The following is a 13,326-nucleotide window of genomic DNA, read 5'->3' on the forward strand; positions in this document are numbered from 1 at the left end:
TGAAACATCCAGTACACCAGTGAACAAAGAAGTGATGCGGCTGGTTTAAATGACAGATTGGGGGGGGAAAAATAGCACAATCGCAACAGAGATATATTGTGGAATGGAGAAGATGGATCGAGTATATTCAGAATAAATATGGGACTAAAAAGTTTCATTTAGCATATGAATAAGTATTAGTTTTATATGATGTATTATTGGGTATTCATTATTAGTTAGTTATTTAGTTATGTTTAAGGGGAGTTAAAGTGCGATAGAATTTAATGTGTTTTTTTTAGTTAGCATATTCTAGCTTAAGTTTGTAAAAGTTAATACCCTGTATTCAGCTCTGGGAAGTTGGGGGGGGGAAGGGCGAGGGAGGGTAAGTGGGGGGGAGGGGGAGTTTATGTTTTTAAAATGTATTCTAAAACTTTTCAATAAAAAAAATAGCAAACTTCTATTATTTCATTTGTTTTGTCGAAGACGTCTACCTAGAGCAACCTACGATGATGAATATGGGAAACTATGAGGAAACGGTTCAGACGGAGGACTTCTCTGGACTACTCCGTACATTTGCTTGAAATGTACTCTTATGAATTAAAAGTTTATTTTGGCGTACAAGGACAGATGTTTCTTCAGATAAGATTGTTCATGAAAAGGATTGCCAAAGGATTAGAGGTAACCACTTAAATATAGGGGAAGCCGGGGAGGAACCTGGGGGTGGAGTTAAAAGGGGGATTAGCCTAGAATCCCTACGTAGCCACAAGTGAAATCCAACCACCCTTGAATTCCATTGACCCTTCTCTAACCCCTAGCAGATGCGAACTCTTACTTGAGAAGATTCCTCTGCATAGGCACGAGTAGCAATAAATCAGTTTAATTGGACCTTTCACGCCTGACATTAACAGATTTATAGCCCACAGATTCATGATGGATGTTCACATTTTTATTTTAGATAACAGGAAGAATTAAACTCCAGTACGAATTGCAAATTTAAACAAGCCATCTTCAGTGCAATAAATAAGACACGTTAAAACTCTCCAGTTTGATCTTTAGACATCATTCACAAAATAGCTACTCCTAAGACCAGACCCCCACACACGCTATCTTCCATGTCTTGGAGGGAAAATAAATAAATAAACAAATAAATAAGTGATAGACTTTTGGATTTGAAACCATTTTTTTAAAAAAGGTTTTTTCTGACATCAGATCTCCAAGTACGCCTTGCGCGTAACAGGATCATCTACACAAACCTGTCACTGCAAGTTTGTATAAACAAGGGTATTTTAGGGGTCCTGTCAAGAGTTGCAATTAAATACTATTTCATTTACACAATCTGTCACTGCAAGTCTGTATTTTAAAGGGTCCCATCAAGAGCTGCAACCAAAGCCTATTTATTTTCAACCCTATTTCATTTTAAAAAAAAAAATAAATTCAAAAGATGATTTGAATAGCATGTGGAGAGACAAGAGAGTGAGCGGAAGGCGATTCACCTCCCGTCTTTAAAGCCCTCCAAATCGCTTTGATTCAAGGAATGCAAGGACACAAAACTGGCCGAAAGCTTAACATGCAAATCAATTACACGTCTTTACCGTAAGCCGTGTCTAGATATCCAATTCTTGGCTGACAGCTGTATGCGGTTAAGTCAGAATAATCTAGCAATCGATTCAGCTTATGGGGGGGCTTACAGGGATCCCCGGGAGATAAGGGAAGAACGACTCAGCGCCGGTGAAAGACTATCTACCCCAAGAGCTCAGGAATATGAGCTTGAACACGGCCAATTGATATACAGGATCTTGGACCAAGGGAGGCCGCGGGAACCGGGTGAGGCAGCAGATCCAGCTTCTCAAGACCTGCTGGGGGGGTGGGGGTGAGAGAAGTGGAGTGTGTGTATGCTGCAGGCAACTGTTTTGGCTCCTGCGTAGACAGGCTTCAACAAGTGCCCGGACACAGGTGTCTTTTCCTGACAAGAGTGGGGAGAAAGTGCGAGACAAGCCGACTAAATTGCATTTAGTCAAACCGCATCATTGGAACGGAGGATATGTCGTGCGGCATTCTCCTCCCCACCCCCAAGTCTTTTTGCGTTAATTTCATTTCCCCAAATAAAATGGCTTTGGCTGATGTTTCAGCTTGCAAAAAGAAAAAAAGAGTAATCTACAAGCCTCTCGATCCGTGATCTTAACTGTGCATGTCGTGTGTTTGTGTGCGCGCGCGTGTGTGTGTGTCCCTTTATCACACTGCAGTTCTCTATAACGGCACGACTAAAACAGAACAATTCAGTTTACCGGAAATAATCCAGAGGGTATTGGAAGGAAGTAGTGCAACCATTTCTCACAATGGTTCAATTTGGGGGGAAAAAAATTTAAAACGTTGTAAATACTTTTCTTCCAAGTATTGCAGGACGAACCGTAAGGTGAAATATTCTTTGACTGGAGGACAGATTGTAATTTACCGGGGGCGGGGAAAAAAAAACTTTTACACCTTTATGGCACAAAGGACGCACTGAGATCTAGAGTTAATGGGTTTCCCCCGTCTTCCTGCACTTAACACTGCATGCATCGAAGGAAAAAAGATACCCTTTTTTGATTTGCGCTACATCCAGGTATCGCAGCTTGATTAAAATACGACAGCAAACAGCAGTGAAAAGGGGGTGTGCGTCAGCCTTTGGCGAGGTTGCCAGGTTAAGATCCGCCTGCTCAAATTCTCTGCAAAAACCATCATGGTGAAATCGCTAACCGGGTGAAAGGGTTGCATAGCTGATCGTTGGCATCTGTTGGCAAAATTCTAGCGGTGCAGCCCTGTTGTGCCTTTGGAGAGTTACGAGGAGCCGGTGGCGAAGAGGAAAATCTGAAGGAGAGGCATAACTTTCAGAGTCGAAAGGTCAGCAAGGACAGCCTGGAAAGAAAAAGGGAAAGATTATAATATTTCACGGAGGTGAAGGTCGGCGAGTAACTGCTTCTATTAACAAACGCGCATAGTCGTTTTCTGCTTTGACCTTGACCGGAAAAGAGTCGATGGGAGATTTTCAGTCATCCAAGGTCATGGTTGTCCCAAAGTTGCTCCTTCGAAAGGAGCAGCCGGATTTTTCTTTCTCCTTGAAGACGTTTCACTTCGGATCTGAGAAGCTTCTTCAGTTCTGACTGAAGGATGAAGGATGGAAGGAGTTATAGTCCTTGTAGCCGGGGTCACCTGAATAAGCCCACAGCCTGAGGGCGCAGGTAAAACTTCCAAATAATTAATAATAATAATAATAATAATAATAATAATAATAATAATAATAATAATAATAATAATAATAATGAGGAGGAGGAGGAGGAGGAGGAGAAGGAGAAGGAGGAGAAGGAGAAGGAGAAGGAGAAGAAGAAGAAGAAGAAGAAGAAGAAGAAGAAGAAGAAGAAGAAGAAGAAGAAGAAGAAGAAGAAGAAGAAGAAGAAGAAAGGGACCATCTAGTCCAACCCCCTGCTCAGGCAGGAAACCCTATACCATTTCAGGCAAATGGCTGTCCAGTCTCTTCTTAAAAACTTCCAGTGTTGGAGCATTCATAACTTCTAGAGGCAGGTGGTTCCACTGGTTAATTGTTCTAACTGTCAGGAAGTTTCTACTTAGTTCTAGGTTGCTTCTCTCCTTGACTAGTTTCCATCCGTTGCTTCTTGTCCTGCTTTCAGGTGCTTTGGAGAATAGCTTGGCTCCCTCTTCTTTGTGGAAGCCCCTGAGATATTGGAAGACTGCTATCATGTCACCCCTCACCCTTCTCTTCGTTAAACTACACATACCCAATTCCAGCAACCGTTCCCTATATGTTTTAGACTCCAGTGGCTTCAACGACGGTCAGAGAGAGGGCTGATGATGACTGCAAGGAATAGAAATCTTTCCATTCTCAACCATTCAGTCAGAACTGAGGAAGCTTCTTGGGTGAGAAGCGAAACATTTTCAAGGAAATCAAAATCCAGGCCCTTTTCAGGGGACATCTTTACTGAAAAAAGCCTTTCACTTTGATCAAGGTTAAACTCTCCAAGTTCACTGAAAAAGAGTCAGAACAGAGGTGGAGGGGACCTTTGAGGTCTTCTAGTCTGACCCCCTGCTCAAGCAGGGGACCCTGTACCATTTAAATGTTTTTAACTTATTATTGGGGCTGCTAGTTTAATTCTTTAACTTTTGTATTATTGTATTTTTATTGTTGTTAGCCGCCCTGAGTCCTTCGGGAGATAGGGCGGCATATAAGTCCCAAAAATAAATAAAATAAATAAATTTCAGACAAGTGACTGTTCAGTCTCTTCATAAAGAGAAGAGGCTGAACACAAGATTTTTTTTTAAAAAAAGCTTCATGTTCTTCTTTTAGATACATCAGAGTGAGTGTCCTACCAGCCCGTTCTCTGATTTTCGGAAGCCAACCTCTTTTATACTTGGTTATCACTTTCCAAGGCTGGCCTGATCATTCCTGGGAATAAACATTTCTTCTTGATTATGGATTTCATGCAGCATGATCTGCAGGATGACTCATTTTAGGAAAACCAGAAAAAGTCTCCCCTCCCTTTCCCTCCGCAAATAATTGAGTGTCTATCCAAGGACTGAACAATTTAAGACAGAAATTGTTCAATATCTATTCAATGTAAGTAAAATTGATTATCTTGTCCATGGGGAAATGAAATTATTTGGAGCTACCTGAAGATGTACAGGTATAGTATAGGGGGTACCTTGCTCAATAGTAGTAACTGTGAGAGGGATCTCGGAGTCCTAGTGGACAATCACTTCAATATGAGCCAGCAGTGTGCTGCAGCTGCCAAAAAAGCCAACACAGTGCTAGGCTGCATTAACAGAGGGACAGAATCAAGATCAGGTACCACTTTACAATGCCTTGGTAAGGCCACACCTGGAATACTGCATCCAGTTTTGGTCACCACGATGTAAAAAAGATGTTGAGACTCTACAAAGAGTGCAGAGAAGAGCAACAAAGATGATTAAGGGACTAGAGGCTAAAACATGTAGGGAACGGTTGCTGGAATTGCATATGCTTAATGAAGAAAAGGATAAGGGGTGACATGATAGCAGTGTTCCAATATCTCAGGGGTTGCCACAAAGAAGAGGGAGTCAAGCTATTCTCCAAAGCACCTGAAGGCAGGACAAGAAGCAATGGATGGAAAGTAACCATGGAGAGAAGCAACCTTGAACTAAGGAGAAATTTCCTGACAGTTAGAACAATTAACCAGTGGAACCACCTGCCTCCAGAAGTGGTGAATGCTCCAACACTGGAAGTTTTTAAGAAGAAACTGGATAGCCATTTGTCTGAAATGATATAAGGTTTCCTGCCTGAGCAGGGGGTTGGACTAGATGGCCTCCAAGGTCCCTTCCCAATTATGATGATGATGAAGAAGCTTCTTGGAGGAGAAGTGAAATGTTTTCAAGAAAAAAAATACGAAAGTCCAGTTGCCTTTTAGACAACACCTTCAGGACAACCATGATCTGGATGACTATGAATCTCCACAGACCTCAGGTCTCTTTTAAATTCCAGAAAACCTGGTTAAGACAGAGGCAAAATATATTGTCTGCTCAAATAGAACTCAGGTTTACAGCTGTCAAATTCAAACTTCTTAGTCTGTCATCATTTTATCAGTGGGAAAAGTTAGACTTAATACTTCAGACTAGTTATCAAAGCCATAAAGTACTCTTGAGTTGACAGGAATATTCTCTGTGTAATGATGGTATGAGACAGAAAAACATATTAACCTGCCATCTCTATACTGTGAAATGAACTGCCTGTTCCCATTTTGCTGGTAGAAATGAACATTTATCTCCAAATTGGCAAAGAAAAAAAAGCCATCCGTTTCATAGGTGTTGACATTGTCTCCTTTCATCTGAGGTGATTACTTTGGGGGGAATGAAATGCAGATACTTTTCTGCCAAAGTTTTTTTGCCCAACAACTGAAGCACGGGTTTTATATTTCAGCAATTCGATATTTTGCTTGAGAGAAACTGAGGGAAAAAAATATCTACCCAGTGAAAACAATGATGATCAAATGCAGAAAAATGTTGCCTCAAAACCCCCCCCACACACAAACCCCCGGATATCTTGTTATCTTACACTGGTATTAGAAAAGTGATTCTGTTGTTCCGGCCGCATTCGAGAATGAAAGAAATATTTTAATCAAATATTGCATCAATTCGATAACAGACTGTTAAAAAACAACAACAACCAAGCAACGTATGAGGATCTATCTAGAACAGACATGTCAAATACAAGGCCCAGGGGCCAGATCCGGCCCGCAAAGTGGTTTCATGTGGCCCCTGAAGCCATTTTGGAAACAGTGAGGGAACGGTCCCCGCTGCCTTGGCCCTGGCCTAGAGACCCTCCTTCTGCAAGAGACCCCCAGATCTGTCCCACTCCTGCCCAGGCCCTCATAGGCACCCTTGATGCCAATGACGTAGAGCTGGCCATGCCCACCCAGTAGGCCATACGCACTACAGCTGCGCCCACCCAGTAGGCCGCGCCCACCCTGGCCATACCCACCCGGCCCCCCGAAGGGCAACCACAATGCTGATGTGGCCCTCAATGAAACTGAGTTTGACACCCCTGATCTAGAATGATATCTGTGGTTTTAGCAAAAAGCATAGAGAGACAAATGTTTTTCTGGAACGCTGCTTTGACATGAGCATCAAGATGAGGCGCATAGCTGGCACTGAACAAAAGTTGGGAGCATCTTCCCATCCATACTAGCTGCAAGCCATTGTTAGTAATTAAATAAGGCAGTAGGGTAGGTTGAATAATATTCTGTGATCTGCAAATATGTGCTCTAATCTTACAGGTGTAAAACTTTCCTTAAGTATAAATATGGTGCAATAAATCAATATAAAATATTCCAGTTTTGTTTGTTCTGATTTAGGTAAAGCATGTATCAGAGCCACAAGAATCGGCCAAGCACACATTATTTTGTAAGAATAAGAAACAGCAGCCTACAGTTGCATCAGATCACGGATAGCTTTATGATTGCAGGGAACGCGGTGTTCCATGCAAAATGTTGCATTGTTCTGTGTTTCTTGCAAGGGAAATGATGACTTCTCAAAAAGAACGGAAAACGCCGTGCCCGTGATAGGTTAGCATTCACCTGGTTGCAACCTTCTGCAAATAAAAATAGGAAATGGCATTTGACACCGCCGAACTCAAAACTATTCTGGGTGCCTGTTTGAAAAATTGTAACATTCGTTAAAAGAAAAAGAAAAAACGTGGCTTTGCAAAAAAAAATAATAATCAAAAGGGCTACTGGATTTAACGCGAGAGGACATTAAACTTCATTGTATATTAAAGAAGGTACACCCTGCAACTAACTACTGTAACATAAAACATGTGCAGAACGAAAATAACTTTTCCAGAACCAAGAAGATCAGGATCATCAACCAGGTGGGAACATTCAACCTGATAATTCTTTTCCAGCGTTGATAATCACAAAATAAAACTTATGGCTAGTATTTATAAATGCTAAACATAGTGTTTCTTTATACGAACAATAAAGAGCTCACGTTCTAAAGAGCTCATGTTCTAAAGGAGGGGGGGTCTCGATTTATTATTATTTATTTATTTTGTTTATTTGTATCCCGCGTTTATTATTTTTACAAATAACTCCGGGCAGCACACATACTTAATAGTCCTTCCAGCTCCTACTTTCTGCACCACAACAACCCTGTGAGGCAGGTTGAGCTGAGAGAAAGGCTTTCATGACTAAGGCGGCAATTGAACTCACGGTCTCCCGTTGTCTAGTCTGGTGCCTTAACCACTTGACCAGGGGTCTTCAAACTTGGCCCTTTTATGACTTGTGGACTTCAGCTCCCAGAATTCCTCAGGCACGCATGCCTGGCTGAGGAATTCTGGGAGTTGAAGTCCACAAGTCATAAAAGGGGCAGGTTTGAAGGCCCCTGCTTGTGGACTTCAACTCCCAGAATTCCTCAGCCAGCCACGCTGGCTGAGGAATTCTGGGAGCTGAAGTCCACAAGTCATAAAAGGGGCAGGTTTGAAGGCCCCTGCTTGTGGACTTCAACTCCCAGAATTCCTCAGCCAGGCACGCTGGCTGAGGAATTCTGGGAGCTGAAGTCCACAAGTCATAAAAGGGCCAAGTCTGAAGACCCCTGCACTAGATCCACTCTTAACATTTTTGTTCTCTTTTATTGTTATTTGGATTGTTTTCAATGAATTTATTTCGGTTTGCAGTATTCTTAAGTAAAGAGTTATGAATTCTTTTGGGGTTAACGTTCCAATGCAAAACTAATTTCCCATTTTTAAACAGATACATGCTATCTATTATTTAATTTATTTGGTTTCTATCATGAGGGGTTGTTTTTTTTTCCCCCTACCAAGAAGGCTATTCAAAGTAAATCATGGAAAATAACAGAACAGCAATCGAAACTAAATGTTGGTTACCGCACTGTGGCTATTGTTCTGCTTTGGTTATCGATTTCTCAAAGTGGCTAGTCCCTGTTACAAAGGGGTAATTTGTCGGAATTCTGTTTAACTCAAGCAGAGTTTCTGAGCAGTTCTACAAGAAGGTGAAAACGAAGGCTGGAGGAAAAGGGGAAAATTCGTGTTAAGGATGGAGGTGGAAAGACACGTAAAATAACTTTAACTTATAATAAAGTCACAATTCTAAGCGCAACGTAGCCGGGAAGAATCCTTGGATGCTTTAGATGGAAAGCGGCAGGCATTTCAGAAAACAAGACGGGACAAAATATTGCTGAAAACAAAAATAGCTACAGTTAAGCTGATTGGTGGCAGTCTCTTTTTAGCTACGTTTGACCGTTCTCTGCACGACTCTGCAGATTTTATTAAAGGAGACGGCAATCCGAGGAAAACTCCCAAGCGGAACTTGGGGAAAAGAAAAGAAAAAAGAAAAAAAAACGCTGAAGGTTCACAACCCCAATTTTTTTTTCTCCTTCAAAACAGTTGAAGAGTTCTTAACAATTGCAGTATGGATTTTCACAACATCACCTGAACTTCTTCCAGGGTAAAAAAAAATAATAAAAAAATTAAAATTAAAATCAGCCGAGAGCCCTGACGCTGCGAGCTATGTGCCCAGGAAGCTCAAATTACTCGGGTTGGCGACGCGTCAAAAATTATTTCCATATTTCTACGACTGAAACTTATCCTTACTTCAGCTGCGGCGAGTGATGTCACCTCCATTAGATTCCCTGCTCGGAAAGCAAACACAGCAGCTGCCAGCACTGGAAGAAGAAAAAAAAAGAAAAGAAAGAATGTGCAGCATTTAGACTGGTGGCCGTACTAATTAGTTGTTAACGATACTTTCGGTCTAGTTATTCTTGAGTTCCGTTCAATATTCTTCTGGCTTGGTGAGGGACTGCCAGTTTGTCAGAGCAATGGGAACGTATTTAAAGAGACCTCCGACGTGCATATAAACCAAGTTTTCTCTAAAGCGCATTGTGGCGTTTGGGGAAGGACCACTCACATGGATTGCCTTGATGGCCGTTATCCCACTGCCCCTATTTTGAGGCTAAAGAGAACGGGGAGTGTGTGTGTGTGTGTGTGTATGTGGGGGGAGAGATAGCAGCTGCAATCCCACTCCTCAATATAAAAAGGAGTTTTTATACGGCAGGGTTTACTGGCTCACAATTAAAGGTTAGATGTGATTTACCCAAAGTAATATCGACAGGGTCGATACTCAAGGGCATAACCTTCCTACGGAAGAACTAGCAGAATGAAGAATAAATAAGAATCCGTTTCTGAGCGGACTGTGTCCTCTTCTCTCTAAACTAAACAATCAGACAAATAAAATGGAAAAGCAGTAGCATTCGTCTCAATTGGTTATACAGAATATTTACCTATCTATTTATCTATCTGTCTATCTATACACACATAAACATAGTGGTGGGATTCAGCCGGTTCGCACCACTTCTGCAGAACAGGTAGCTAATTTTTTTTTGTTATTGCCCGGGCCCAGAACGGACTTCCGAAAGCGGCATCCACGCAGAGAACGGGTTGTTCACCTGTTTGAATCCCACCACTGCATAAACACACACACACACTAAATTAGCAAAAATGAACCACCGACTATGGGAAGGAAGGAAGGAAGGAAGGAAGGAAGGAAGGAAGGAAGGAAGGAAGGAAGGAAGGAAGGAAAGAAGGAAGGAAGGAAGGAAGGAAGGAAGGAAGGAAGGAAGGAAGGAGGGAGGGAGGGAGGGAGGGAGGGAAGGAAGGAAGGAAGGAAGGAGGGAGGGAGGGAGGGAGGGAGGGAGGGAGGGAGGGAGGGAGGGAAGGAAAGAAGGAAGGAAGGAAGGAAGGAAGGAAGGAAGGAAGGAAGGAAGGAAGGAAGGAAGGAAGGAAGGAAAAATCAGTGGTTCATTAATGCTGGTTTGGTTATGAAGCTGTGCAAATAATTTTATCTTTGGCGAAAGCAGCGGAGATAGTGGAAGTACGTTAATCGGCAGACGGCTCGTTTTGACTCTGCTGAAATCACAGAGTTCCTGCAAACCAAACCATTGTGGTTTGGACTGCAGAAAGTCTGCTTAATCACAACTGATATACTGCCGGATTCAACAAAGCAGTGATTTCCAGATTTCTGCGGGGCTAAAGAAAATCCGCCCTCTCAATAAAGCACTTTCTCAGATGAGAAGACCTTTTGCCTTTGTTTGATGAAAAATGGCGGGGGAAAAATGTCTTCGAAAGGGATCTTCCTCTTACATTTGCTCCCACTTTTCCAGAGAGACAAGAGATTTTTTTTTGCTACTGCCTACCAAGGGACCAATGCAGTTTTAATTTTTACGGGGAGCATCGCTTACTTTCTCCTCATTCTGTACCCACCACAAGCCTCGACAAACTCTTTTTTTTTTTTTTTTACAAAAATTGGAATTTCCTTCTACGAGCAGTAAGAACTCCCATCCGCTCAACGTTACCAGCCAGAATTTCCAGAGTGTTGTATCCCAAAATTCTGTCCCACAAAAACAGCAGCTGATCGGTAGCCAGGTAGCCAGAGAACGCCCGTACCATCCATTTAAATGATATTCTTAGACTGCAAAAGAGTGAAAAACACACGCATTAAAAATTATACTCTTCTCAAACGCGCTGCTTCTGCAGCTCTGCAAGCTTCGGCTTGCGTATCTTTGCACAGATTTCTCCACCCTACGTTGAAATGTTTAACTCTCCCCTAATTGTTATAAAAAGGCTATTCTTCGAACACTCGAGTTAACGTGATGCATTTGAGTTCCCGTTGGCTAATTCAAAATGTATCTCCTCCCAGCCTCTTAAACCGACTGTATTACCTCATGCCAAAGTAAAGAATTCTAAGCAAAAAAATAAAAATAAAAATCAGCATCAGTTCTAAAGGTAGAACATGTGCTGCAAATAGGAGTAAACATATATGTGGGTATTTGGGACATCGCAGAACATAGGGACCTTGGAGATCATCTAGTTCAACCCCGCAGATCAAGCAGGAAACCCTATACCACTCCAGACGAATGACTGTCCAATCTCTTCTTTAAAACCTTCAGTGTAGGAGCATCCACAACTTCTGGAGCCAACTCGTTCCACTGATTTGTTTTCCCTGCCAAGAAATTCCTCCTTAGTTCTAGATTGCTTCTCTCTTTAACGGTCTTCCACTTATAGCTTCTTCTATTTAGATAAGCTTTATTTTATACCTTTGGATAGGAATCTTCAGCTTTTTCAGAGGTAAGACCTACCTGGGCATTCAAAGGTGCATTTTGAAGGCCCATTCTTGAGCAATACATCCCATATAATACTTTTCTCTTGCAGCCTATCCTTAGACCAGGGGGGGGGGGTTGATCTATCAGCCGAAAGACCAGCAAGTTAAAGACACAAAAGCTGCACTGTTTTTGAGCAGGATGGTTGTGCTAACACACCACCTCGGAAAGGTGAACATTTTGTACTGAATAAATCCAGTATTGGAGCCAGTGATACTCTTAATAAAATCATCACTTGGAAAAAAGACAGAGATTACAATCTCCCCACCCCCTAAAAAAATCACAAAATTACAATTTTCATAATTCTCCTTATATCGTTTCCAGGCACACTTCAATCAATATTCAGGGGTTGTTGTTGTTTTTTATCCTAAGTTGCTTTTTTCGATCCATTTCCATTGTTCATGTAATAAAAGAATCTGTTTATTGCCCAAACGGTGTATTTTGGCGCATTGTTTAAAGCTGTTTTCTACATTAAAACAACCAGTTATTTATAAGACTGAAAATGGCCAAGTGAGCACCTTTGAATGACATCAACCAACCATCACAAATATCCTCCTCATTATTATAAAAATATGTGTTGCGTGTGTCCGTTCCAGGAAGGCGCCCCTACGGGGGCAAAATATAAACTTTTGGGGTACTTAGCAACTTCTTTTTTTAAAATAATAGGAAATGATATCGTTGCAAAAAAAAAACAAACACACGTGGCGTGGAGTAAGTTGGCCAACGTGTCTTACGAAACCAGAATCCAGGTCTTCTTCTGCGCTGGGTGCAAGCGGACACGGGATCTTTTTTTCAAGATTAAAAGGCGGAAAAGACGTCAAGCCACATCTGTGTGCCTCAAATTAATCCATTTACGTTTTAAGTTTAAAGAGCAATACTTACGGCTGCGCTCCGATTTCTCGAAGATGGTAAAACAGCTGTGGGAGATGGCTCTGAAGAAGATTCTCAAACAGCAGACACAGTGATACAATCCCCTTTTAGATAAGGAATTTAAAAAAAAAAGCAAACAGACTTCCTGAAAGTACATCTCTGACACGAATTTTAAAACCCTAGAAATATTCAATACAGGTAACAGCTTGTTACGCTTTTCAAGCCACGATAAGCAAAGACGACATGGGCACGTAACAAGAAACCCTTTGCAAGTCTGTGACGTTAACAGTTTTGCTTGAATGCCTAAAGCTGTCCTGGCAAGGACTTGCTTTAAGGAAAAGTAGTCCTCAACTCTGGCCTTTGAACTATGGTGCTGGAGAAGACTCCTGCGAGTCCCTTGGACTGCAAGGTGATCAAACCGGTCAGTCCTAGAGGAGATCAACCCTGACTGCTCTTTAGAAGGCCAGATCCTGAAGTTGAAACTCAAATCCTTTGGCCACCTAATGAGAAGGAAGGACTCACTGGAGAAGAGCCTCATGCTGGGAAAGGTGGAGGGCAAGAGAAGAAGGGGACGACAGAGAATGAGGTGGCTGGATGGAGTCACTGAAGCAGGAGGTGTGAGCTTAAATGGACTCCAGAGGATGGTAGAGAACAGGAAGGCCTGGAGGAACGTCGTCCATGGGGTCACGATGGGTCGGACATGACTTCTCAACTAACAACAACGAAAGTCCTCAACTCTACTACTACTCATTCAGGGACTGAAGCTACAACAGCACTGAAAAA

At 42.0% G+C, this 13,326-nt stretch overlaps 1 protein-coding gene across 1 annotated transcript in view; it reads right to left on the minus strand.

Annotated features, from left to right (window-relative positions):
- Window positions 1-909: 909 nt before the first annotated feature.
- Window positions 910-13,326, minus strand: part of TBC1D19 (TBC1 domain family member 19) — a 67,009-nt gene continuing 54,592 nt past the window's right edge. The window contains exons 18-21 of the mRNA XM_083367916.1: window positions 12,556-12,647; window positions 10,870-10,985; window positions 9,113-9,183; window positions 910-2,874 (exon numbers count right to left, since the gene is read on the minus strand). Coding sequence (XP_083224042.1) covers window positions 2,797-2,874; window positions 9,113-9,183; window positions 10,870-10,985; window positions 12,556-12,647 — 357 coding nt within the window. The 3' untranslated portion in view covers window positions 910-2,796. The remainder of the gene's footprint in view (window positions 2,875-9,112; window positions 9,184-10,869; window positions 10,986-12,555; window positions 12,648-13,326) is intronic.

Source organism: Vipera ursinii, assembly GCF_947247035.1.
Source record: "Vipera ursinii genome assembly, chromosome: 7".
In the NCBI taxonomy this organism is placed as follows: Eukaryota; Metazoa; Chordata; class Lepidosauria; order Squamata; family Viperidae; genus Vipera; species Vipera ursinii.